This window comes from Epinephelus lanceolatus, chromosome 5 (genome assembly GCF_041903045.1).
Source record: "Epinephelus lanceolatus isolate andai-2023 chromosome 5, ASM4190304v1, whole genome shotgun sequence".
Lineage (NCBI taxonomy): Eukaryota > Metazoa > Chordata > Actinopteri > Perciformes > Serranidae > Epinephelus > Epinephelus lanceolatus.
This window is the reverse complement of record NC_135738.1, coordinates 13673732-13698522: the sequence shown is the minus strand read 5'-3', so window position 1 is coordinate 13698522 and position 24791 is coordinate 13673732. Positions and strand designations below refer to the sequence as shown.

At 40.3% G+C, this 24791-nt stretch overlaps 1 protein-coding gene across 1 annotated transcript; it reads right to left on the bottom strand.

Moving 5' to 3' along the window:
• Positions 1–559: 559 nt before the first annotated feature.
• Positions 560–24445, bottom strand: scamp2 (secretory carrier membrane protein 2). Its single transcript, XM_033635775.2, has 9 exons — positions 24278–24445; positions 18052–18129; positions 17594–17680; positions 15138–15249; positions 10432–10560; positions 9412–9571; positions 7844–7945; positions 3987–4104; positions 560–2528 (listed from the first exon to the last, which is right to left on the bottom strand). The coding sequence occupies exons 1-9, from the start codon at positions 24332–24334 to the stop codon at positions 2382–2384; spliced, it is 990 nt and encodes a 329-aa protein (XP_033491666.1). The 5' UTR covers positions 24335–24445; the 3' UTR covers positions 560–2381.
• Positions 24446–24791: the final 346 nt, after the last annotated feature.

Sequence of the window (24791 nt, the reverse complement as noted above, 5' to 3'; positions counted from 1 at the left end):
CATCTACGTCCCAACCCTCACCTGTGGTCATGAGCTCTGGGTAGTGACCGAAAGAATGAGATCGTGGATACAAGCAGCCAAAATGAGTTTCCTCCATCGGGTGTCTGGGCTCAGCCTTAGAGATAGGGTAAGGAGCTCGGACATCCAGACGGAGCTCAGAGTGGAGCTGCTACTCCTTCACGTTTAAAGGGGTCAGTTCAGGTTGTTCAGGCATCTGATCAGGATCCTCCTGGGCGCCTCCTGTTAGAGGTGTTCAGAGCACGTCCCACTGGTAGGAGGCCCCGGGGCAGACCCAGACCACGGTGGAGGGATTACATATCTCAACTGGCCTGGGAACGCCTCTGGATCCCACAGGAGGAGCTAGAAAGTGTTGCCGGGGAGAGGGACATCTGGAATGCTTTGCTTGGCCTGCTGCCCCGGATAAGCGGATGAAAATGGATGGAAACCCAAAGAATTTTGCAGAATTTTTAATATATATTTTGTCATATTATGAAAGTTTTACAATAAAATCTGTTAAAGGATTGTGATAAGATTCTACAAGAAAAAAAAAACGACAGCCTTAAATGAAAGCAAAGCATTTTATTAGATGCTATATTCAATATTGAAATACAAAAGGCACTGAATTCTGTTCTTTCAAAACGATGCACACAGCGATGTGTGCGGTAATACAAGTCTTGTTTTATATGATGGATGTAAGATCGAACCTTAAATTAAACCGGTCTGTTGCAAGAACATCAGACAAATGATCGGAGTTTGCAGTTGTTTATTTTTCAAGAATGCTCACGTGTGTTACGTCCAATCTGATGTAAGAAATCACACTGAAAATACACATCGAAACAACTAATTTAGAGCTTGTTGGTCATCTTAGAGAGGTACAAGGAAGACTTCAGGGAGCTGAAACAGGCAATCTATGCGAAAAAAGTGAATATGAGACACTGGTTCTCTTCAAAGAAAATGAAAGTGTTTTGGCAAGTTTACACCTCTCTAGTAGAAAATTCAGATTATAGCTGAATACACTGTTGAGCATCATGAAAAATAAACCGCTCCACCTCTTGCATTCACTGTTTGTAGTGAATCTGATTCAACAGGCTCAGCCCATTGACGCAAACTGTGAATTTCTACTTTTATGACATTTTAAGAGCAAAATGTTCCATTTTATTGTCAGTACTGCTTTGGTTTCCTCTGAAACAACTCTTAAAAGGCAGTGATCAAAAAGAAAGGTTGAGGCTGCTTCATAAACAATGTACATGGTAAGAAACAAAGATCGGATGCTTTAATACATAATTTGGCCCCAAGTTGAATCTTTTTTTTTTTGTCTCTGTATTCTAAATCACAGTGGAAATTAAATTTACAAGCATGAAATTATTGGAAGCAAAACACTCTGAGTTCCTCTGTGGCTGTGATCTTTAAATAGAAACTGCTTCATGTGATACCTAATAACAAAATATACAGTATTTCCATTAATGTTCTGACACCGCGGTGGTTTTCCAGAAAGGTCTTGGCAAAAGTTTGGTTCCAGACAAAAGTCAAAGGCACGTTTTACAAGCGTAGTGCTACAATCTGACAGAGATCATGCATGAGTGTAAGTATTTTTCCTCATTGAATAATTAACCACAGATTTAGAAGAATATTTACAGTAAATGTAATATCCCAAAATCTAAGACCAGACAGATTACGACTAACTGCACGACTTATCCGTTTGTTCCTGCTTATGAGACTGAAATTTTGCGGAGCATAAAAGTAATAGCTTACCAAAACAGGTTCAACAAAAAGAGAAATGCCTGTGAGACAGAAAGAAATGCTGAAACACTTCATCTTATTTATATTACAGGATCAGCGTCCAGAAATGAAAGCGTACTGCACCCACATGGAGACATGAGATCAGCATGCCGGCGCACACACACCCACATACACACACATGCTTACACATTCACATATTACATTGAAGAGCGTTGCCAAAAAGTGCACACATAATATACAAAGCCAGGACAAACTGAGATAACCATCAGTCAACTTCATTCATGCTCTCCACCCCATAATGCACTTGATGTGTGACTTTCACCTGGACTGCTTTTTACAAACAGAGTCGACGCAGTCACTCTGCAGACGACGTGCTGAGTGTGAGAAGCAAAGTCAACATGGGGAATTATGTGTGCATTGATAGTGGGGGTGAAAGGAGGGAGGCTAATAATGTAGCCTCACCTAGCTCAAGGTCTATACATTATAAGGTTCGATTATAATTTGCAGCCTCTGAGTTACAATAACTTCCAGGAAGTTCTCCGTGAACCTCCTGATTCATTCAGCTTTGTTTTAGTTAATCATCTAGACCTGATAACATATAGACCTTCAATGGAGCTCAGCTGAGCTCAGTCTACCATTGCTTAGTTTCCCTGGAAGGTTCCCTGTGCAGCGGAGGTTGCTGCAGTGGCAGCAGCTGACTGGAAGGTTTTACTGGTGAAGACGCCCTGTGAGAACTCCTGCTGGGCCTTCTGGAAACTGGCTCCGGTCCGGCGGTACATGCTGTGGACCTGAGGAGAAAGAGATCATGAGTAAACAGCTGCGTGGAGTCATAGCTGTGAGGGACATACACTCACCAGCCACTTTATTAGGTACACCTGTTCAACTGCTTGTTAACTGAAATAGCTAATCAGCCAATCACGTGGCAGCAGCTCAATGCATTTAGGCATGTAGACATGGTCAAGACGAACTGCTGAAGTTCAAACTGAGCATCACAATGGGGAAGAAAGGTGATTTAAGTGACTTTGAACGTGGCATGGTTGTTGGTGCCAGACAGGCTTATCTACTGGGATTTTCACACACAACCATCTCTAGGGTTTACAGAGGATGGTCCCAAAAAGAGAAAATATCCAGTGAGCCAAAAAGCCTTGTTGATGCCAGAGGTCAGAGGAGAATGGCCAGACTGGTTCAAGATGATAGAAAGGCAACAGTAACTCAAATAACCACTGGTTCCAACCAAGGTCTGCAGAAGACTATCTCTGAACCAACAACACGTCCAACCTTGAAGCAGATGGGCTACAGCAGCAGAAGACCACACCAGGTGCCACTCCTGTCAGCTAACAACAGGAAACTGAGGCTACAGTTCACACAGGCTCACCAAAACTGGACAATAGAAGATTGGAAAAACGTTGCCTGGTCTGATGAGTCTGGATTTCTGCTGCCACATTCAGATGGTAGGGTCAGAATTTGGAGTAAATTTGGAATGGGAGATTCACATCATGGATGTGCAGCCGACAGATCTGCAGCAACTGTGTGGTGTCATCATGTCAATATGGACCAAAATCTCTGAGGAATGTTTCCAGCACTTTGTTGAATCTATGACACCAAGAATTGAGGCAGTTCTGAAGGAAAAAGGGGTCCAACCCAGTACTAACAAGGTGTACCTAATAAAGTGGCCGGTGAGAGGATATGATAAATTTATGCATTTAGATCACATTTGTATTAATACTAACAAACAGTTTACAGCTAACCTGAGTGGACGTTTGTGCCAAATTTGAGGAAGTTCTCTCGATGCTTCCTGAGATATCACATTCATGAGTATAAGATGGATACAAGGCCACAGTGACTTTTGACCTTGATCACCAAACTCCAACCAGTTTATTGTTGAGTCCAAGTGGACATTTGTGCCAAATTTGAAGGAATTCAGATGGACAGATGCACAACTCAAAAACATGAGGCCTCTGGCCATGATTATTACCAGCGCCGAGGCAGAAACCGTAAAAACAAGTATGGGCAATTATTAAGTATTTATAACCAAGAAAAGACACTTAATTAACTTAAAATTGTAGTCCTGTCATACTCAGTTACTTTCTGTCACATTCCCTTTGCCAAAATCCCTCTGAGATTTAAATGCAAACAGCAACAAAACTAAATTCAACTCATAAGTCAAAGCACAGATTGATTACAGGACATATCTGCTAACCCTAAAACTTAAAGGAATATAAGAAGAAAAGTGGATAGAGTCTCACCATCTTGAGCAGGATGACTGACAGCACGGCGCAGATGGTGAACAGGATGGCCACTATGATCATGATGGCTCCCACCGCCTTGTTTTTACCGATGATGGTGAAGGCAGCGATCCAACCACTGGAGTCAACAAACATTAAGTATATGATGAGCTCATGAACAACACCGATTAACCTGAAGGTCATCTCCAACAGTATGAAGCATGTATAAAGATACATACAGAGTAAATGTGTTCTGGACAAAAGCTGGGTTACATTTAGGGAGAGAAGAAGAAGCGTTAAAAAGAAGAGCTGAGAAGATGCAAGAAGAGGTAAAATAAAAAGGTTGTCAAACAAACGCGGACATTTTAAAGGGGAGACACTACAGGTGAAAACAGTTTTTTCATGCACTTGTCAATTTTGAGATTTTGGGCTATTTTGCCTCCTTTACATGCTGTCTTTCAGGACAGTGGACAGAAAATGTCCAAAATACACATTTAGGTATTTATTTTATTTCAGATTTCTGTTCTAGAAATGTAAGCAAAAGTACATGTTTAATTATATAATGTATCATTTCCAGCATGCACTGGAGCGGTTTGCAGCCGAGCGTGAAGCGGTCAGAATGAGAGTCAGAACCTCCGAGTCTGACGCCATGGTTCTCTGCTGGAAAACACTGTATTGCCCCCTCCAGGTTAGGAGAGAACTACTGCCCCAAGAGGAGGAGTCTTGTTCACGAGTGAGGGTAGAATGGAGCGTGAGATGGATTGTTGGTTTGGCGCAGCGTCTACAGTGATGCGGGCACTGTGCCGGACCATCGTGGTGAAGAGGGAGCTGAGCTGGAAGGCAAAGCTTTCAATTTACTGGTCCATCTATGTCCCAGCCCTCACCTATGGTCATGAGCTCTGGGTAGTGACTGAAAGAATGAGGTCACGGATGCAAAGAGCTGAAATGAGTTTCCTCAGAAGTCTTCAAGACAGGGTAAGGAGCTCGGACATCCAGAGAGAGCTCGGAGTAGAGCCGCTGCTCCTTCGCATCAAAAGGGGTCAGTTGAGGTGGTTCGGGCATCTGATCAGGATGCATTGTTTGTATTTGGGAGCTGTTTAAATGTGTAATTTGTGGTAGATTTTATTTTGTTGAGCTATTAATATTGTATACAGAATCTGAATCTCACTCTGAGTTACTGTTGTTGTTCACAAACTAAAGAAATTAGATATTTTTTGTTTAGTTTTTACTGAATCTCTGAAGGCAAACTGTAAAACTATATCACTTATTTTGTTGCAATTCTATTTTCGTAAATTAATAATAAAATATTTGTTTTACTAATTTGTCATATCATCAAGAATATCGTTATTGCAAAAATAACCTGATATATCATGATATTATTTTAGGGCCATATCGCCCACCCCTACATCATGATAATTGTTAGTTTTAAGTGTTACCCTTTTCACCTGTAGAGTCTCCCCTTTAAAAAAAGAGACATTGTTCACTCAGTAACAAATAATTAAAGTGGTATTACTACAACATGAGTGCATGCTCTCAAAGATCAAATAAAACACATATCAAAGTGTGGGCACATTCTCCTAAAAGTGCCTTTGTTGTTAAAGTTGTGCTGCTTTGTGATTTGTATCTCATCTGCAAAGCAAGAGCTATAAAACAAGTAAGAGTCCCCTCCACTGTGTCTGTTTTGATATTATGCAAAGCCACGATGAGATGAGAAGGGTTGTTATAAAATGAAAGAGGGGCAAATGAAGAGCCACTTGGACAAGGGTCGTTCTGAAAAGTGCCATTTTGAAACCAAACATCACTGACAGAGTCTCTGCACACTTTACAGGTTCAAATATAACATCAGAAACACAGATATGAGCCTTCACATGTAAAAATACACACACGCCTACATATGCACATAGTAAGAATATATTTAGGAAAGTTCATATACTGTAGCAACAACAACAGAACTGAATTAACTAGTTATTAAAGGAGAAATCAGGTGAATGTTCACTCAGCTGGTAAAACTACAACGAGCCAGACCATAGAGGAAAAGACCAGATTTGAAAACCTCAACAGTTCTCCTGAATTTGCACAGGGAATTTAATCCTGAGAAAGGCAGCTTGATGACCAAAGGCTCTAACCCCAAAAGAGATTGGGGTAAATCTCAGAACAGTTCAATCACCGCCATCAAGAGTACATGGAGACCGTGATGGAGAACACAAAGTAAGAAGACAGGAAATGTTGCGAGGAGGCAATCCTTTTAAAGTAAGGTGGTCACGAGTACTTGATACCTTGATACTTATTCGATACCTCGCATTTTAAACAATACAAGCTCCATTAATAATATATTCAATTGCATTGAACCTGAAAGTGGGTGTTTTTGTAGCGACCTGATGTTGTTTATCCACCAGGGTTAGTGCCACCATGAGCAGCTGTCTTTTACAGAGATATTACTGCATTTCAAGCAGTGAGGGCGCCACCAAAACCTCACCACGCTTTAACTACAGTGTTGTTGAAAGTGTTAAGTGTAAGAAACATATCCGTAACAAAATAATGTACTAATGTAATGCATCCGTGGTTTGCAGAAACGTACAAATTTCTTTCCTGGTGATTGGGTTGCAACTCAGAACCAATGAACCAGCCCCGCTTCAGTAGCTCGACTAGCTTCTGTTAGCATAGCAAGTCATGGTCAGAGTTGAGCTCAGAGCTAAACGGCCTAGGAGCTGTGGTTGCTCTGCCTCTGTTTGACCATTAGAAAGGTGCTTGATCAGAAATCATCTGAAAACGGTGCTAATCGCAGTAAAGACAGCGTTAGAAATTGTTGGTGATAATGTTACTGTCAATGGTAAATGGACTTGCACTTGTATGGCACCCTTATAGTCACTACTTGTTACATTTGGTGGCTACCATACAAGGTGCCACCTGCTACTCAGTTTTAAACACTCAAACGCACCCACAAGCTCCAAATTTTTAGGGTTCATTATCTTCCCAAGGATACTTCGACATATGGACTGGAGGAGCTGGGGACTGAACTGCCAATCGTCCAATTAGTGGACGATCTGCGCTTTCTCCTGAGCCACAACCCACCAGAATGTTTCACCACGGTATTCACTAAAACCAGTATACTGGCACACCTCTTCTTGGCAAAGCCCATCATTTTACCACTTAGCTCGTACTGTCAAAAACCAAAATACGAGTTTACGAAGACAAAGCAAGAAGAGTGAGTGTTGGAAGAATGTAGCAGAAACAGTGGGAAGCAGAAACTTACAGAGTTACCAGCAGACAGAGAGGCAGCAGGCTAGAGGCTGAAGGATGGAAAGTCGCTGTCAGAAGACATGAAGGAATGCAGATGAGAAAAAAAGAGAAAGGACAGCAGCTTAGAGACCAGCTGAGAGGCAGTTCTTCTGATACTGAGGCCAAGGAACCATAATTACAAATGAACATTCCCTTTAAATCAATAAGGAGTCAATCTGCAATTCGTTCAGATGTTCAAACTCACCGTTATTTTTTGTATCTTATTCCGACTTTATTTTAGATCATGGTTGGATTTGTGCAAAAAAGTTGTTTGTAAAGTCATTATCTCATAAGGAAAAACATTAAGTTTTTAAATTTTTCAAACTAATGTTAATTACAATTTATGTGTTGATTAATCAAATTTGGCATCCAAATCTACAATTTAAGCAAACAGGATTTGGAATTGTATATTTTTTTAACTTTAACTTGGAGCTTACGCTACATTTAAAAAGGCACAATATACTTGAAAAAATGTTATCATCAGTGTCATATCACTGAGCACATTTCTGAGAATTCAAGGATCACTGAGGACAAACCACTGAACCTTTATTTCATAAACCCTCCCAATGTGAACATGAAACATACGGCGTGTGACTCACCTGTTCCCCCAGTAGGGGATGCCTACAGCCTGGATGATGAAGATCACCACTTGGCAGAAAAAGACAAAGAAGAAGAAGAAGAAGCTGAAGGAGCTGTCAGTCCTGAAAATAAGAAAACAACAAACATTTCACTCAAAATTACACTTCAAATATTTTCAAAGGATCATTGACAAATCAAAATAAAAAAGATAATGATGCCCTTTAAATGGCAGGAAAACACCACACCACTGTGACTTTAAGTGACTTCAGTTTTTTTTGGGTCAATGGCACAATCGCTTCCTGCTGCCTCAAAATAGCAACACGCCAACGATGTGCCTGACCACACCTCATTTTAAGACCTACATCCCACTGGCACACAAATGGGTGCATTGGGTACATTTGCTGCTTACAAACTGCCATAAAAATGTCTGAAACTAGCAACGACATTTGCGCGCTTTTTTGGCAACTGTGTTAACAGATAAGAGCAGCCACACTGCCCGTGTGAGCAGCGCTGCTCCGGTGCAGATCACTGCTGCTCAGCAGCGGAACATCTAGAGAGTAGGAGTCTCGCCTATTTTTTTTCTACAAGAAATGTGCGGTTTTCAGCAAAAATAGACTGTGAAAGTGGTCCTTTGATGATATTCATCTCAAGGCAATTGAATCGAACGCAACTGGACTTGGTTTTGTCTTAGAAGAAGAAAAGCCATCTCTCAATAGAGGAGGAGGTCTGCGACACCACCTATCCCCCACCTATAATGCTGTCCTTTCATCCTTGCACAGGAGGTTTAACAACTTAACCTCTAAAAACAACGGTCGTTCACAAACGGCCTCATGTGACTCTAACGACTCCAGTGACAACCGTTGCAGCAGGAGTTTCAACGACTGTCGTTGACACACCATTGGAGCACTAACGATCAGTGACATCATTGGCCTTGTGAAGACCCCCCCAGAGGTTAAATACCTGGGTGCTTCCACACCAGGTTGTCAGACTAGTTCCAGCCTAGTCAGACAAGCATGAACTGATGAAGCCTCTTGGATAAGAGGTGAAACGTCTTCTAAGACAAAACCAAGTCCAGTTGCGTTCGATTCAATTGCCTTGAGATAACTATGACCGGGATGAATGAGAATATCCACAGGCACTTTGATGATATTCCTTTTTAACTCAACACGTCCTGTCTCAATTTCAAAATAAAAGCCTTCTGGACAGCGTTTCTGAAGACGGAATACCTGCATTTGTTAACACATAGCTTTTTATTGTGAAATGTTTGCAGGACCTTGTTCCTGACAATGTTGTGTCTTGCAGGTCTCCATAAATGAGTGGAGTAATTGTGTAAATACAGTAGTTAAGCGTAATTTATACTTCTGCATTGAATCGACGCTGTAGCTACGGCATAGCATGTTGTATTTATGGGGAAAACGTGTCCAGATAAAGACAAGTGTTTGTCTGTGAATGCTGCGAGTTATAGTGAAGCTGATTTGTGTACTTGTGTTTGAAATTGTCTTCATTAAGCCATGTTTAATGTGTGTTTGTGCAGTGTGTTCTGAGTGTAAGATTAGGCCCATACTGACATTTATAAAGGCTGACTCACTTGAAGGCTTTATAGACGGGCCGGTACCAGCAGAGGAACGAGCAGGGAGCGAAGAGGATGAGCCAGAGAATGGAGAGGCCAAAATCCACACCATTGGCTGTATTAGTGGTGAAGTACGCCAAACAAGCCAGCAAGTTGAGGAACAGAGTCACACAGTTGACTGAAGAAACAGAGGAAAAAACAGCAAGAGTCAATGATGGTAATACTAGAAATAATATCAGCATCATCTTCAATCATGCAGCAGAAACGCCTCTAATACAACTGCTGCAAATACAGATGAACATACCACAATATTATGGTTATTGCTACTTAGTACTTCAGACATGTATTGAAATGTTAAGCAGAACTAAATTGGAATAATCTAAAAACAAGATGACAAATCATAAATGAAAACAATATAAAGGGCAGGAAACCCAAAACATTCTCATAAACTACGTGAATGAGTTCTATATATGTAACTCAGCATAAGTCAAGAAGTAAAGAAGTCTCCAAAGGAAAAAGACTGATAAATATTAAACCAGGGATTCTCAACTTGCATTGGCTGGAGGCCACTTTTACAAAATGACAGGAGGCCAGGGGCCAGTGGCAGCCTGCATATGTATGTATTTTCATCAGATGGATGAATTAGAAAATGGTTTGGGGGGCCACCCACCCACCCTACTGGTGACCAAATGTGGCCTACAGGCTGTAAGTTGTATTACACACATTTTTCACATCAGCTGCAGCAGGTACCAGAATGATCTGCATGCAGAGTGTTTATGTTGCCACAAGTTGGCATTTTTACAGCAGCACTGTTACTGTTTCATATGAAGCACAGAAAATACGTTTTAGGATGAAAGTATTTCAAGGAATCATCAAAATACATTAAAGTCTTAAAATGCTGTGTGGTGGGACATCTCAGGTTTTGTGCCGAGCGCCATTTCCTGTATACAAAAGGTAAAGATACTAAAAATGTATTCAACATACTTGAATTGCTTAGGTTACAGCCCTGATGCACACCTATTACTAAAATGTACTTACACATCCAGAGATAGTACATCATCTTGCAGACTCTCTGGTACTCGGGGGGGATTTCCTCTGAGAAGTCCTGATAGAAACATGGTTTGATGGGGAAGCTCTTAGGAAGTGGAGGCCAGTTGTTCTCTTTACCTGTAAACACCAGAGACAAAATACAGTTTTCACCACCGTAGGAGAAGGAAACCCCATCTATTAAAAAGAAACATGTTGAGGTTCACAAGTTTCACTAACTTTCTTGTACATCCACCAACAGGAAATCTGTGACTATTTTTAAAACACTGACACATTCATATCAAATGGAAAGGGGGAGTCAGTGTCAGCCTGTCTCCTGATAATTCACACATTCAAAAAATATTTTAAAATATTATATTGAAAAAAACTAAAGGGGCACAGATTTCACTAAGCAGAACAGCAATAATATAAATAAGCATGTAGACAAACAGATGGAACATTCCTCATGCTGCAAGCTGAACACAGTTTACATCATGTGTATGTATAAATGTATAAACAGCTTTGGCTCTGTCTGGACTAACACGCTGTACAACACAGCTGATGAGAGAATCCGCATACTGTCTCCTTCCTCTGTATTCCCACTTGTCTCTAGAGATAATTTTCCAGGACATTTTAGTGATGATCTCGCTGATATGACAGCCAGATATCACACCATACATCAATATTACACCAGTGCTAGCATCCCTGCACTGGCTACCTATCAAATACAGGATTGATTTTAAGGTTCTTTTATCTGTCTTTAAAGGTCATATGTATAGCTTTTTCATCAAAACAAATATTTAAAAAAAAAAAATACATCCATAGAACGTCTAGAAAGGTGCAGAATTAAAGTCTTTTTTCCTGGAAAAAAAAAAATTACAGTAAAGAAATAATTGTTTTAGAAATTTTGATGGGTCCAAAATATGTCAATATTTCGATTTGTTACGGGGGGGAGCTCAGGGTTGCCAGATTGTGACAGCTGCAGAGGTATGGTGTCGTCCCAGCACTATCCGTCGCATATCCGTCACATAGCTGACCAACGGAGAAGCAAAACCAGAATCGACATCGGTTCAGCTTTGATCATTGGTGTAAGATGAAGGCAGAAAAAGGGCTAAAAAGCCATGCAGAGGTTGCGGCTTTCCCTCTGGACAGGTAAGCTAATGTTTGCTAACTAACACAGCAGGGTTGTAAAAAGATATATCTGCTGAATATATCTAATATCTAGTAAAGCCGAACTTGTAATGACACTACACCTAGATGAAATATGTTAAGAAAAGGTATGTATGATGGTTAATTTCAGATATTTTAGCAAGTTCTCTAGAAGCGTTTTTGGGACTGTGATTGTTCCAGTTGTAGAGTTGTCTAATAGTGTCGTAAAAAAGTAAATCTACTGAATATATCAAATATCTAGTACAGCTGAACTATCATGTTATTATTATTATTATCATTGGTGGTGGGAAATTATAACAGAGGAATATATTTGCTGTTTTTATTTTAAGAGGGAAATCCGCATGTCCACCATGACGAAGGATCCTAATTGACTAATTATGTTAGCATTAATGACGAGTAGAGCTAAAAATGCTTTACGGAGATTGTTACAGTGTGTTGCAGGGCGCACAAGAGAGGATTCATAATTTATTATTATTATTATTTAATCACTATACCACAAAAGACTGTTCACTTGACATTGCTGTCTCCAGTGTCTGTCATTTACGAACCTGGCAACCTGTAGAATTGAAGAGTGGAGCGAGAGCGGGCAAGTGTGAGTGCGACACCTACTGACCGGGAAGTATGAATCCTATATCTATCACCTTGAAAGCCATACATGGGCTGGCACCCCAGTATATTGCTGAACTTCTCTGCCCCTACTCCAGCTCCCATCCTCTTAGATCCTCCTAATAAATGTCTTTTAAGTGTCCCACAATCGAGGCCGGTGGGTAAGGGGAGATCGTGCCTTTGCAGTAGCTGCTCCAAAGCTTTGGAAGAGCCTTCCACCCTCAATCAAATGCTCCCCCTCCACTGACACTTTTAAGACGAATCTTAAAATGTACATGTTTTCAATGGCCTTTGGTTTTAATATTTAGTATTTTTCCTTTTTTTTTTTACGTATGAGCCTTACTGATGCTATTCTGTCATATGTTTGTGTCATTCTTTTCATTTCTACAGCACTTTGGTCAACTGGGATTGTTTTTTAATGTGCTATATAAATAAACTTGATTTGATTTTGTCTTCCTGTGGAAGTCTCATTTAGAAGACATGCAGTCTGTGGCTATAATTTATCTATGAAATCGTCTCTTACCTGCTACGAACATCTGACCAATTGATTATTGAATAACACCTAAAGATGTACGGCAGTTCACTTGCAATGTCCATTTAAAATGTGCCTGCTTGGAACGGGTTGATTGCTACCTCCAGTTTCGCTGCTTGCAGCTGTCTCAAGAACCTCTCATCCAAACAACTTCATTTACATTTGAGCCACTTAAAATGTCATGTCATGCAACCTGCATGTGCGACCATCTGGCGCGACTCGGGGATGTGCTCACAGTGTTTCCACAACATAACGGAGAGCAATCTATTTAAAATACTCTCTCAGATGGCAATGTCATTCGGTTTAAAGAGCTCTGATAGCCAAATGGTTCGCTCTCAGCCAAAGGAAAATGGGAGAACGCTGTAATAGTTTTCCAGGACAATACATTTTCTCCCCTCATTTTCCAGGTGTTTTCCATGACTGAAAAACTGGTCAACTGTCCATCTACTGAAGCTCATACATAAGATATCTGAGCATAATAATAACATTAAAATGATATTTCTATTAAAATTCTGCCTATTTAAATGTCAAAGATGATGACAAATGTCCATCACAAGTAAGGCAGCCCTATAAAGAAGGTAAAATTGTCTGATGTTCAGCTTTTAAATGAAAATGTTTGCATTTGAGATTCTGTAACCTAGTTTGAAGAAAGGTAGTCACACATCCAACTGTCCCAGGTGCGTTGGAATATCAGTCTTTACAAAGAAAATCCTGCACACTGCTCTTGCTCAGAGTCACAATTTATTAGTAACACTAACATTTTGGTCCTCCTGGACCTTTGTAAAGAATGTTCAACACTATTATATCCAACTTGTTTGCACAAGTGTGAGGTCATTAATCAGCTGTGAGTGTGTTTCTCAATGACTGACAACAGCCTGTGCACCACATATCCCACAAACAACAGGACAAGGGAACAAGAAAAACATAGGAAACTCAAGCTCCTTTCACCTCCTTTTTACCTCAGGTAATACTAATCCCGTGCGAATAGACCAGCAGTAAATATGTGTGTAGATTTTTCATCATATCCTGTTTACAAGTGGTTTTTCACAGATTTTCAAGCATGGAGGTTCTTGAAGAAGCACTCAGTTTCGCACTTTACAGTCAGACAAGTCCGTGTGAAACCTCAGGTACTGTGGGCCTACGACGAACATGATTCAAGTGTGTTCGAGTGTGGTACGCGCAGGAAGCAACATCATATGCACATGACGACAGGAGGGGACGGCGGTGTGTGAATGGATTTACCCCTCCCACTTGTGGTAGTTTTACTGATATTTCTTATCCTGTGCGAATTCGCCATTAATATTACCGACGTCCCGTGGCAAAGTGACATTACCCCACTTGCCCATGTAAAACTAATCCCGTCCAAATAGTGCTTTAGTCATACCAAAAATTAGAAAAAAAACCAACAACATTCAGCCACAGGGGGAGCCACAGCCATTGGTTGCATTTTAGCCATTTTTAAGCATTTTTCTGTTGTTATAGCCACTCAGTTGCCAATTAGAGTTAAATTTCTCCAGTCACCTTGAGGCGTCCTGTTCTACATATCTACCAAGTTTAGTAAAAATCGGTATGGCAGTTAGGCCTAGATAAGAAATTAGCTCTCTTTGTTTGATCGGGTCAATGTGCGTGGTCATATGCCTACAAAGCTGTGTGGTGATCGGTGAAACCCTTGAGATGTTATACACCTTTATGTGATGAGCCACGCCCTCCGCAATATTCATTGCCTTATAGAAGCTCAGTTTTAGTAAGTTTTCCAACTTTTGCCAAGAGGGAACTTTGGTCCCTAGATTATGTTCACCGAGTTTCATGCAGATCGCTCAAACTTCCTAGGAAGAGATTGATTTTAAGTGTTTTTCAAAAAATTCAAAATGGCAGAAAATCTATATAACCGGAAGTTATGGGTTCTTGATGCAAATGTGTTCCTCATGAGGAGAGGCATCTCTGTGCAAAGTTTCATGTCTCTACGACATATGGGGCATGAGATATGCCCATTCAAAGTTTGTGATTTCAATCAGTTGCTATAGCGCCCCCCTTTGGCCAATTGATGTAATATTGCTTCATTCGCATCCTCCCATGACCCTCTACCACTGTGCCAAATTTCACATGGATTGACCAAGTCAGTGAGGAGAAAAACGTGGAACAGACACACAGACACACCCACATACAGAGTTTTCGTCATTACATAATAAGATATGAATTTTATACTCTGCTATATTATCACATAATGAAAAACATGTTCTGGGAGGGTGCATGAACCCCTGTAGAACTATATATGTGGACATCAGAGCATTTGTCACAGCCTGTGTGCAAAAAAATGTTTCTATATTCCTCATAATACACATATTGCAGGAAGCTGTGCTGCTTGTGATTGTGCTGCAGAGAGAAGAGGAAGGGTTTTGTCTGCAATGACCTGTTGAGGCTCTGCTCTGGATCTCCTTCTCTCTGCGGTCCAGCTCGGCAGCTTTTCTCTCCAGCTCCTCCTGCTGCCTCAGCAGATTGGCCTGAGCTGCAGCAGCAGTCGCCTGAGGAAGAAGACGAAAAAGAAGAGGAGTCAGAAAACACTTTACTCAACAAACACATTGAACGTACAGGAATTTATCTTGCTGACAGTGGTGCAGAGACACATCAGCAGCTCTCGGGAGTTTCACATTACATAGAAACAGGAGATACAACTACATGTTAAACACATTGTAACCCAACACTGCAAAATGATATCACTACAGACATCTTTATATTTTTAATATCTTACATATAACATCTGAGAAAGCCGCTGTGAACTATCAGAAAAGCTGCATGTGGACGTCACCAGCTACTCTCATTCACAAGAGTTTTTAAAAGGCAACAATACTGTTTGTAAAACCAAAATACATATTCATGATCATCGGATCTGATGTCTGACGTGGCAGAAAAAAGGTCAGAGGTGATCTGTGGTGCTACTCATGAATATTTATAAGACTGTCGGTGGAACAAGGAGGCACATTATAATAATGTGTAAATTGAGTACATGTCCGTGGGGCAATCAAACATCTTCAAGTGACACTTGCTATCTGAGGAGACAGTACTCGGAGGCAGAAAGGATGGTGAGCTCTTAGTCAAACTGTCAGCTCAAAGTAAAAGTCAGACTGATGACATACTGTTTATCAGATGTTGTTGGGCTCTGTCAATTAAGTAAACATTACAACCTTAATTAGGCAGTTGAGCCTTGAGCCAAACAGCAATTACATACATCATCTTTCCAGGTTTCATAAGGAGCTGTATATGATGTTTAGAGCATTAATATAGCAGCAAACAACTATTTGCTATGTAAAGATGTAGTGGAGTAATGATGTACTGAGCAGAGACTGAAGTCATGCTTCCTGTGTGTGTTGTAATCTGAGCTTCTCTGTGGTTTGTTTCGGAGGCAGCAGTGCTGGCCATGTTTGCATGTTAGTACATGTGAGTCCCTGTGAGTGTATCCCATTGGTTGGCTCATCGGCACCACTCTGCACTGCGCTCATACAGCAGTTGTCTCTGATGTCGGGACAACGTTGTCAACCATCTACTTTCAGGTTTGCATTCCGCTTACATGAATGGGTATAAAATGGTTTTATTGCGCCACTCTTGAAGACTTTCCAAATTTTAGCAGATTGCATGGATCAAATTCTGATATGCCCCGTTTCCACCGAGCAGTCTGGTGCGGTTCAGTTTGGTACGCATTTTTTCATTTCCACTGTGAAAAGTTGTGGATGGTACCAATGGAGCCGTTCGTACCGTCCCCATTTTTGGTCCCCCCTCTGTTGGGGTACCTAGCACACAGATCTGGTACTGAAAGGTGGAGCTGTGAACACTGCAGTCTGATTGGTCAATAGAGGACGGTCACTCTGCTCAGGGCTGAGTTGTGTCTGGTTTTGAGGCTCATGTAACTACTGTTGATACTGTGGAGAGTTTTACATATATGAGTAAACTATAATTATAAAATGAAATGATGTTTTGCTGCCTCTTGCAGCAGCTGGAGTCAGAGAAAAAATAATTGAATTCACTGGGCCGACTGCCGGCGACTTTTAAGGTTGAACGTTACCGTTACTTGTAATGTTACTCAATGCATGAGGTGATGACATGAATCCATCAACACACCTTCAATTTCAACATGACAACTTTGACTATTACTTTAGTTTTTATAGTCTCTCTTGGATGACATACACTTTTAGTAATGAGTGGATCTTCATGCATTGAAAATATATATTCATTTTGACCGGATCATGTGAACTGCATATATTCTAATCCTCACTCGGAGAAAAAAAATGGTGTCGTGGAGCTTCGTTCCTGTGGGCTCCGGCAACACTAAATCCCTGCGCTTGCCTGAGAAGGACTAAACGCACAAACCGCTATTTTCAAATATCCCATGGAGAGAGACCTACGGTCTAGGTACCATGTCTGAAGGGTTACCGTTGGTTCCAAAGGTACCATACTCAAAGTGTTTGGTGGAAACGGAGATTTGAGTCATTTGTAATGCATCAACTGATTTACAGAAGTCTCTTTCGTCATGTATGTCTATGGGAAGGTCTCTTTGGGTCTCATCATGTGATGGATGTAATTACACTGTGTGGCCACTGTGAAATTTGGCTTCAAACCCCATCATACTTCCTGTGGGCCTGCCTTGCATCAAGTTCTGTGTTCTTTTGTACTGTCTTTATTCTGTCTAAAACTGAAGCATGCAGCTGCTCCAACTGCGAGAACAAAAGCAGAGCTGCAGTACACGAGACACAAAACAGGAACAGGACCCAGGGAAGTACTGTCCTACTTCAGGGTAGTATTCTTCAACTGCAGCAGATAAGTAAAGGGCTCGGCAGAGAGGGAGTGTGTAGTATCTCGTAATAGGTGACTCACTTTTGGACTTGGCTCTGTAGACGGCTGTAACACAGCAGGCTGGTAGGGAGAGGTGGAGGCTGGAGTGGTATGGGTAGCTAGGCTGTCCTGAAAAACAGTAATAAGCAAACAAATGGCACTGATGTGAGGAGGTGTATAAGGATGAGACAACATGACCAAGAAAAGACCAGGACAAACAGGAAAATGACAGAGAACACGGAAATGAAAGGTAGGGAGAGCCAGTGCAAGCAGGAGGATCAAAACAAAAGGAGGAGATTAACAAGGAAGAGGAGAACAAAGACCAAAATACATGCAAAACAGCACGTAGAGGAGGGCCATCAAGATCAAAGGAGAAAAAATAAAAGACAGAAAGCAAGAGAAGGTTAAAAAGATAAGGACCAAGAAGAGAACAAACCAAAAAAAGCAGAAGAGAAAAGGAAAAACCAAGAAGATAATGACACAGGTTTCAGATGTCTTACTGTGGGATGGGCAGGGAAAGGGTTGAACTGGTCGACTGGTTCTATGTTGGAGCTGGTCACCTGTGTGACCGACGGGTCCTGGAACACAACAAAACACGGGTCACTCTTCATTATCAGTCAATCAGCTAATCACCACAAATTTGATGCAAAAACCTGATCAACTTTAACATAAGACACTTAGATAAACTGCAGATTGGGGGTCATTGTGATTGAATTCGGGACCTTCCAAGTGCAGGACAGTGTCTCTGAGTATAGGGCCAGAGGTGAAGGGTCAGCAACAGATCAGACCAGTTATTCATAGTTATTAAGTGGATATGACTCACTGGTTTGTTCAAATGTACTCTAACCTTGAGTTTTGATATTTGGCCTTACATAAAAATATTTATTACTGTTTATCTTATCTTCAGAAGAACTCCTCATTAGAAACTGTCACTTCCCGAAACACTGAAGGTAAACCTGGAAAGAAAAGTCAGCCTAGACTATGAAATCTGGTACTGTGCTTTACCCAAGCCATAAAATGACTACAATAACACTCAGCTGTTGTTGCAATAAGCTCTAAAGGTCCTGATGAATCATTAACGACCATTTCTTAACAGGCGCTGTAAAACATTAATTGACTCTAGTATAAAGATGGGGCAGTTTATTCAGATGTTTCTAACTAATATGAGAGGCCGGACTGCGGAGCCTGAACAGTTTAAGGCCCTGATCACACTGAAGGCGCTTTACAGGTTGCACACAACCACCCCATCACATCCTTACAGTGACCTTCCTATGGGGGGGTCATAGTAAAATGTTGAGATCTGTGTGGGTACATGTGACCCTAAAAAAGACGTGGGGAGTACCACCAGTTGGTCCAGGAGCTTCTCCTCACTAAAATAAGTACTGGCTGGTGGTTCAGATATATGCAGAATTAAACACCAAGTCTTGTTCAGCCCATAACTCCACCAGTTTCTCCTCCTTTTCCACAGTACAACAGAACCAAGACTTGCTCACATTCTTGTGCTTCTCAAAGTCCCCCCCCCATGTTTACTGTCTACCCAGTTTGCTGCATCTTGTTTGACTTTTGCCTTTACTAGACAGGACAGGTAAGCGTGAAAGAGGGAGAGAGAGGGGGGAAGACATACAGCAAAGGGCCACAGGCTGGATTCGAACCTGGGCCGCTACGGCAACAGCCTTGTACATGGGGCACCTGCTTTAACCACTAAGCCACTGACGCCCCACAGTGGTGCATTTTTACACAAGATTAAACAGTGTAAATATCTAACGCAGAAAATTAATCTGCAACTATTCCAATTAATTAAATGTACGTGCTCTATGTAATCGTGGAGAAAGATAGCTGATTGTTGAGTCTCGTTAAATACCAGAACTTTAGGTTGGTAATCAGACTGAAAAACCAACCCAAAGCGTCTGTAATTGATGACCTGGGAATGAGACTAACCAATCAACTATTTTTCTCCACAGTAACATCAGAACCTTTAACCATTTTAGTAATTTTTATAGTAAAATTTCCAAACATTTGCTGATTTGTCATCATATCTGACAGTAAACTGAATATCTTCAGGTTTGGAGGTGTTAATCAAATAATATGAATGTATCACCGTGGGCAGCCATTATTTTTTAATATTATCTGATGTCTTGTGGACAAAATGATTCATCTATTCCTCGAGAAAATCAGCAAAGTAATCAATAATGAAAATAATTGCCCTAGATAAGATCTGTTTTGATAGGAAAGACAGCAGAATGGATTGTGGGTATTAAAGGGCTTCTGCGAGACTGTCTATGCAATAAAACTTAAACACAGCTAAACTACATTAACAGCTGTCAAAAACGTTCCGTGTCAAAGGTAAGAGGAAAGAACAGGACCCTGATGTGATAACCCAACACGTCACTTACTGGACATGCCATTAAAAGTGTGACGTGACTTACTAAAATTTATCAGCTCAGGACACACCTGTAAACATTCCCAGCAGGAAACACAGGGATGTCTGAGCAGTTTCACTCCTGAACTACTTATGGGGGGCCATTTTGGAGCAAAAACATGTCTTAAGAAACAATCAGTTAAAAAATATTAATAATCACATCATTTTAGGCTCTTAGTTAACTGCCAACCTTAGTTTTTTTTTTCAAAAACATCTTATCAGGGTAGGTTTTACATGACAGATGTTGTCTTTAAAAAAAAAAAAATCTTCATTGATCTCCACAGCCTATGGCAATATTCAAAACAGTGTATAATGCAAAATGGGTTTACCATTGACCACAGTGTAATTAATCAGGAGAAAAACCTGCTGAGTCACACAAGTGAGTGACAGCTGGTGTCCTCTGATGACACAGCATTGACAGCACTGAATGAAGAAATCTGTAACCAATCTGATGAAAAACAACCACAAAGCACTTCTGAAATCAGGACTAAGCTGAGACAAGCTGAAACAAGACAAAGCCAAATAACAACAAAGGGATGTGGAGAGACGCACAAAAACAGCTCTTTGTTGATGTTAATGTAAGGTTCTGTATTGTTTTGGTCTGATATGTTACTAATCATAAACTAAAACACAATAAAGGTAAATTTGGGACAACACCTGCATGATATCACGACCTTAAAGTCTCTCTGTACCGGGAAACTGGACTCTCTGTGATAACTGTTGATTGCTTAGGTGTGGCTGTTTCATAACTGCAGTTGGATATTGGTACAAATGGACTTCAGTCACTTCATATCACATATTACAGCCTTGTAGCACCACCCATTTTTAAGAAGCACATGGTCATAAAAGCACACTGTAGATGTCTGGGAGAAAATAAACTCCAAGGTCACAAAAGGTGCACGTTTTCAATTATTTTTCAGTGGTGCCCGACTGAAATTCTTTCAACAGTTGGCAACATGTTGACTATTTCAATGTCATGGCAGAGTGCAGGCTTATAAAGATATAACTGCTGGAGAGCTCCTGCACTACAGCACAGATGTCATACTCCAGCTGCCACTGGGCTATTTGTTCAGCCACACCCAGCAAACAAACAGTGGTCTCCGCTGACATCACACAGCCGTCGTGCACCTGATACAATAAAGTGTGACTCTGCATTATGTAATGTCACGGAAATTGTAAGAGTTTTCACAGATTCTTAACTTTGATATGTAGCGTCCATTCATTTGCCATCACTGTATGTGAAGCCCGGTCGCCATTGAGCCAGGAATTTCTTGTTTTACCATGCAAACGGTTTGCAGCTCTGCAACAAGCTGAATTCCTCTAACAAACAAGGCCTAAAGACCGAAAACTGCAAGTGTTTAACAGATATACACAGGAAACATTACAGCACGTGGTGCTATAACCTAGATTAGATGTTATCTTGTACAGTTTCACAAAGGCACTGAGAGTGGCTCAGCAGGCTAACTCCAGTATATATAGTGACTAATGCATTAAAATTCAGTTCACTTTTTATTTTGCGTGTCAACCGTTCCCACATTGCTGAGGCAGGTCCTTGTGACCTAAATGTCACGCTTCAGGCACTCCTATCAAAGCGCAGTGATAGAGAGGGAGTTGTGCCAGTTATTTCTTTTCTTACAAATATTCCATTTTCACTACCCCATTCTGCATAATAACAAAGAAAAGATGAAGGAAATATACAGCTTCATGCATACTGCAGAAAAGTAGGTTAATGTGTTCATGGCTTTACAGCATCAAAGGAAAATACATGGGTCGTATCCTTAAGAAAAAACAAATGCATGTGGGGATTTCCAGGCAGACTCCAAAGGTTTTCTTGTATTAGGAAAATGCAAAAACAAAAAGAGGATTACACCTACGAGGGTGTAGGTTTGTTAATACAATTAATGATGATGATAATAATTAAATTATAATAAAAAAATCCATCAAATTTTGTTGAAATAAGTGGGAATTTACTAGGGATGGGCATGATGTCAGAACCTAACTTGAACCTGTTTTGTTATATTAAGGTTTACATTTTTGGGATGGGACACTGACTTAACTGTCATCTGTGAATAATTGCAGATCCATATTAGGGCTGCAACTAACGATTATTTTCATTGTCGACTAATCTGTCGATTATTTCTTCAATTAGTCGACTAATCATTTTATCAAAAAATGTGTTAAAATGTTGAAAAATGTCGTCGGTCTCTTCCAAACCCCAAAATTATGTCATCTAATGTCTTGTTGCGTACTCACGCCAAAGGGTTTTAGTTCACTGTCACGGGAGAGTGTGTAAAGCTGCCAATATTTGAACATAAGAAGCTGCAATAAGAGTATTTTGGGTACTTTTACTGTACTTTTCTCGAAAAATTGACTCAAACCGATTAGATGACTACTAAAATAGTCACTGATTATTTTAATAGTCAATTAGTCATCGATTAGTCAACTTATCGTTGCAGCCCTAATCCATTATTATTTATCATTATTATCATTATTATTACTACTGCACAAAAATGAGCAATGAAAACATTTGTGCAGATAATACTCAAGGTTTTCTATCAAGCATCACTCGGTCTAATGTTGCAGGCAGAATGGCGACCAGGCATGTGAGTGATGTCTGAATGTATTATCGAAATGAACGAAATTAGTGCACAGTACAAGCTATGTAATATTAAATTTGCGCATAGCAGCTAATCTCTACAGACTGCACAGCGCAGAAAGAAAGGCTAACCCCTACCCACATTTTCACTTACGTCAGATTTTTAGTTTTTTTTTGCAAGTATTCAAGTACTCGATAATAATTTAATGCCAGTGCTTCAATATGGAAAATACTTAAATGCCCATCACTAGAATTTACCATGCAGGAAACGTCTAACATGCAATACAAAGGTTATCACAGCATACGTCCTAAAAGTTATATCACAATATTTTTAGGCTATATCTCCATACACCATACACAATATATATCTTGATACTTTTAAATCTCCTCAAAAGCATTTCATTAATGCCAGGATTGGGGGCAAAATCAAACAAAACAATATTTGACAAAATACCATCTCTGATGCAAAAAAGTTGTAGGGGTGACTACTGTTTGTTTTTTTGTCAGAAAATATTAACACAACAATATTTTTGACCAATAATCATCAATAATATGGATATAATGACTAAGTGGGTTGAGGCAAATGTTAAAGCAAATAAATAGTCTGGTAAGTTGATATATTTATATCAATTTACTGTAATTCAGCCTTTAAAATAAGGGAAAAAACACCATTCATGCATATCACGATACACACAAGGTGATATATAGTCTCATATCTTGATAACGATATAATATCTTCATATTGCCCTGCCCTGGGATCCAGCATTATTGAAGTCTGAAATATGCTAGAGAACAAAAGTCTGCATATCTCACCCTGTGCTGCTTCTATGTTGACTATTCTTTCTATAATGTGTTTCTCGTATGTCTCCAAACTTTATAAATGTATAATATTTGGTCACTGGAGGGCCCCTTTAAAGGGTCATGTTGGGGCAATGTAAAAAAAACTATGAGAAACTTGTCTCAAATGTGTAAAGTCTGGAGTGCATGCTTCATCTGAAACGTTAAGATACATCCCAAGGATAATTTAATTCCCTGTACATTTCAAAAATAGTCACTCACTGACATTTTCCATTTCCATAAAGAAACACTTTCGGCTGTAGGTCAGCCACTTTGACACTTTCACATTATAGATGGCCTACTTGTGAACATTGAACAATACTGACTGCACACAGCAGGCACAGAAAAGTCGTTTGAGTTCAATGAATCTTGTGCACATAAAGACAATGAAGTTACCGAGCTTTTTATAGACTGAACAGACTTCTAGGCTACATCCTGTAGGTTAGAAAGTCTTTTCAAAGAGCAAACCAGCAGCACCAGTGGAGGTACAGTGCAGCAGTTATTATATTAAACACTCCTTACATATTAGAAAAGCCACATAACGATACAAATATATATTTTGAATTGAACACTAACAGTTGTAATGTGGCTAAAAAACTTTGACATACATTCCTAGTAAGCTACACTTTAACTTCCTGCAACTCGGCTCGCACAAAACCACGCCCCTTTTTCTTAAAACAGCCCTCTGATTGGTTTATCGCCTGTCAATCATGCGTCTCTGCCCAATTACTTTCAGGAGAGCAGAAATAGTTCCCTCCCCGACATCCACCCAACAAGTTTCCTGACGTGCTGGCTACCTTTTAACGAATGATATGTCAGCACACAGGCTCGACTCTGCTTTAACAGCTTTAAAACTCTAAAACCACACACTTACATTGAAAGGGTTGCTGCTGTCAGGCTCTGCGAACGGGTTGCTCTCAAATCCCGACATGTTGACAGGGCTGCGGGCCGGTTTGTCCTCTCTGAGCGGGGAATAAACAACAAACTCTTCTCCGTCGTTTCAGTTGCCTCTGACCACTTCCTCGAATGAATTCACAGCGCATGCGCATTCCGCCAGCTGGGCAGTGACGTGTATGTCAGTTGACACATTCAGCGTTCATGAAGCAAAGCGCCACCTGTGGATTACTGTTCAATAGTGTCAAATTAATGTAGGTTAAATGCTTCTTTGAAAGGTTCTTTTAAGAAATCACATAATAAATTAATAATGATAACAAAAGTTAAATAATATTTCACCGCTGCATGGCATAGTTCTTGTTATTAATGGCTCCACAATGTGATGAGCAACTGAACTGATATTTTGTCAAAGGAGATGGTGAAAGGCTTATACATTAACCATTAGATGTTTATTTGAAAAATGAATACATAAATAAAAAATAAAAAAAACTAAA

Coding starts and splice junctions, on each gene's coding strand:
- scamp2 (XM_033635775.2), bottom strand. CDS start 24,334: ATGTCGGGATTTGAGAGCAACCCGTTCGCAGAGCCTGACAGCAGCAAC. Junction 17,681..18,051: donor CTTTCCCTGCCCATCCCACA/GTAAGACATCTG, acceptor ACTGTTTTTCAG/GACAGCCTAGCTACCCATAC. Junction 10,561..15,137: donor CCAGAGCAGAGCCTCAACAG/GTCATTGCAGAC, acceptor TGGTGTTTACAG/GTAAAGAGAACAACTGGCCT.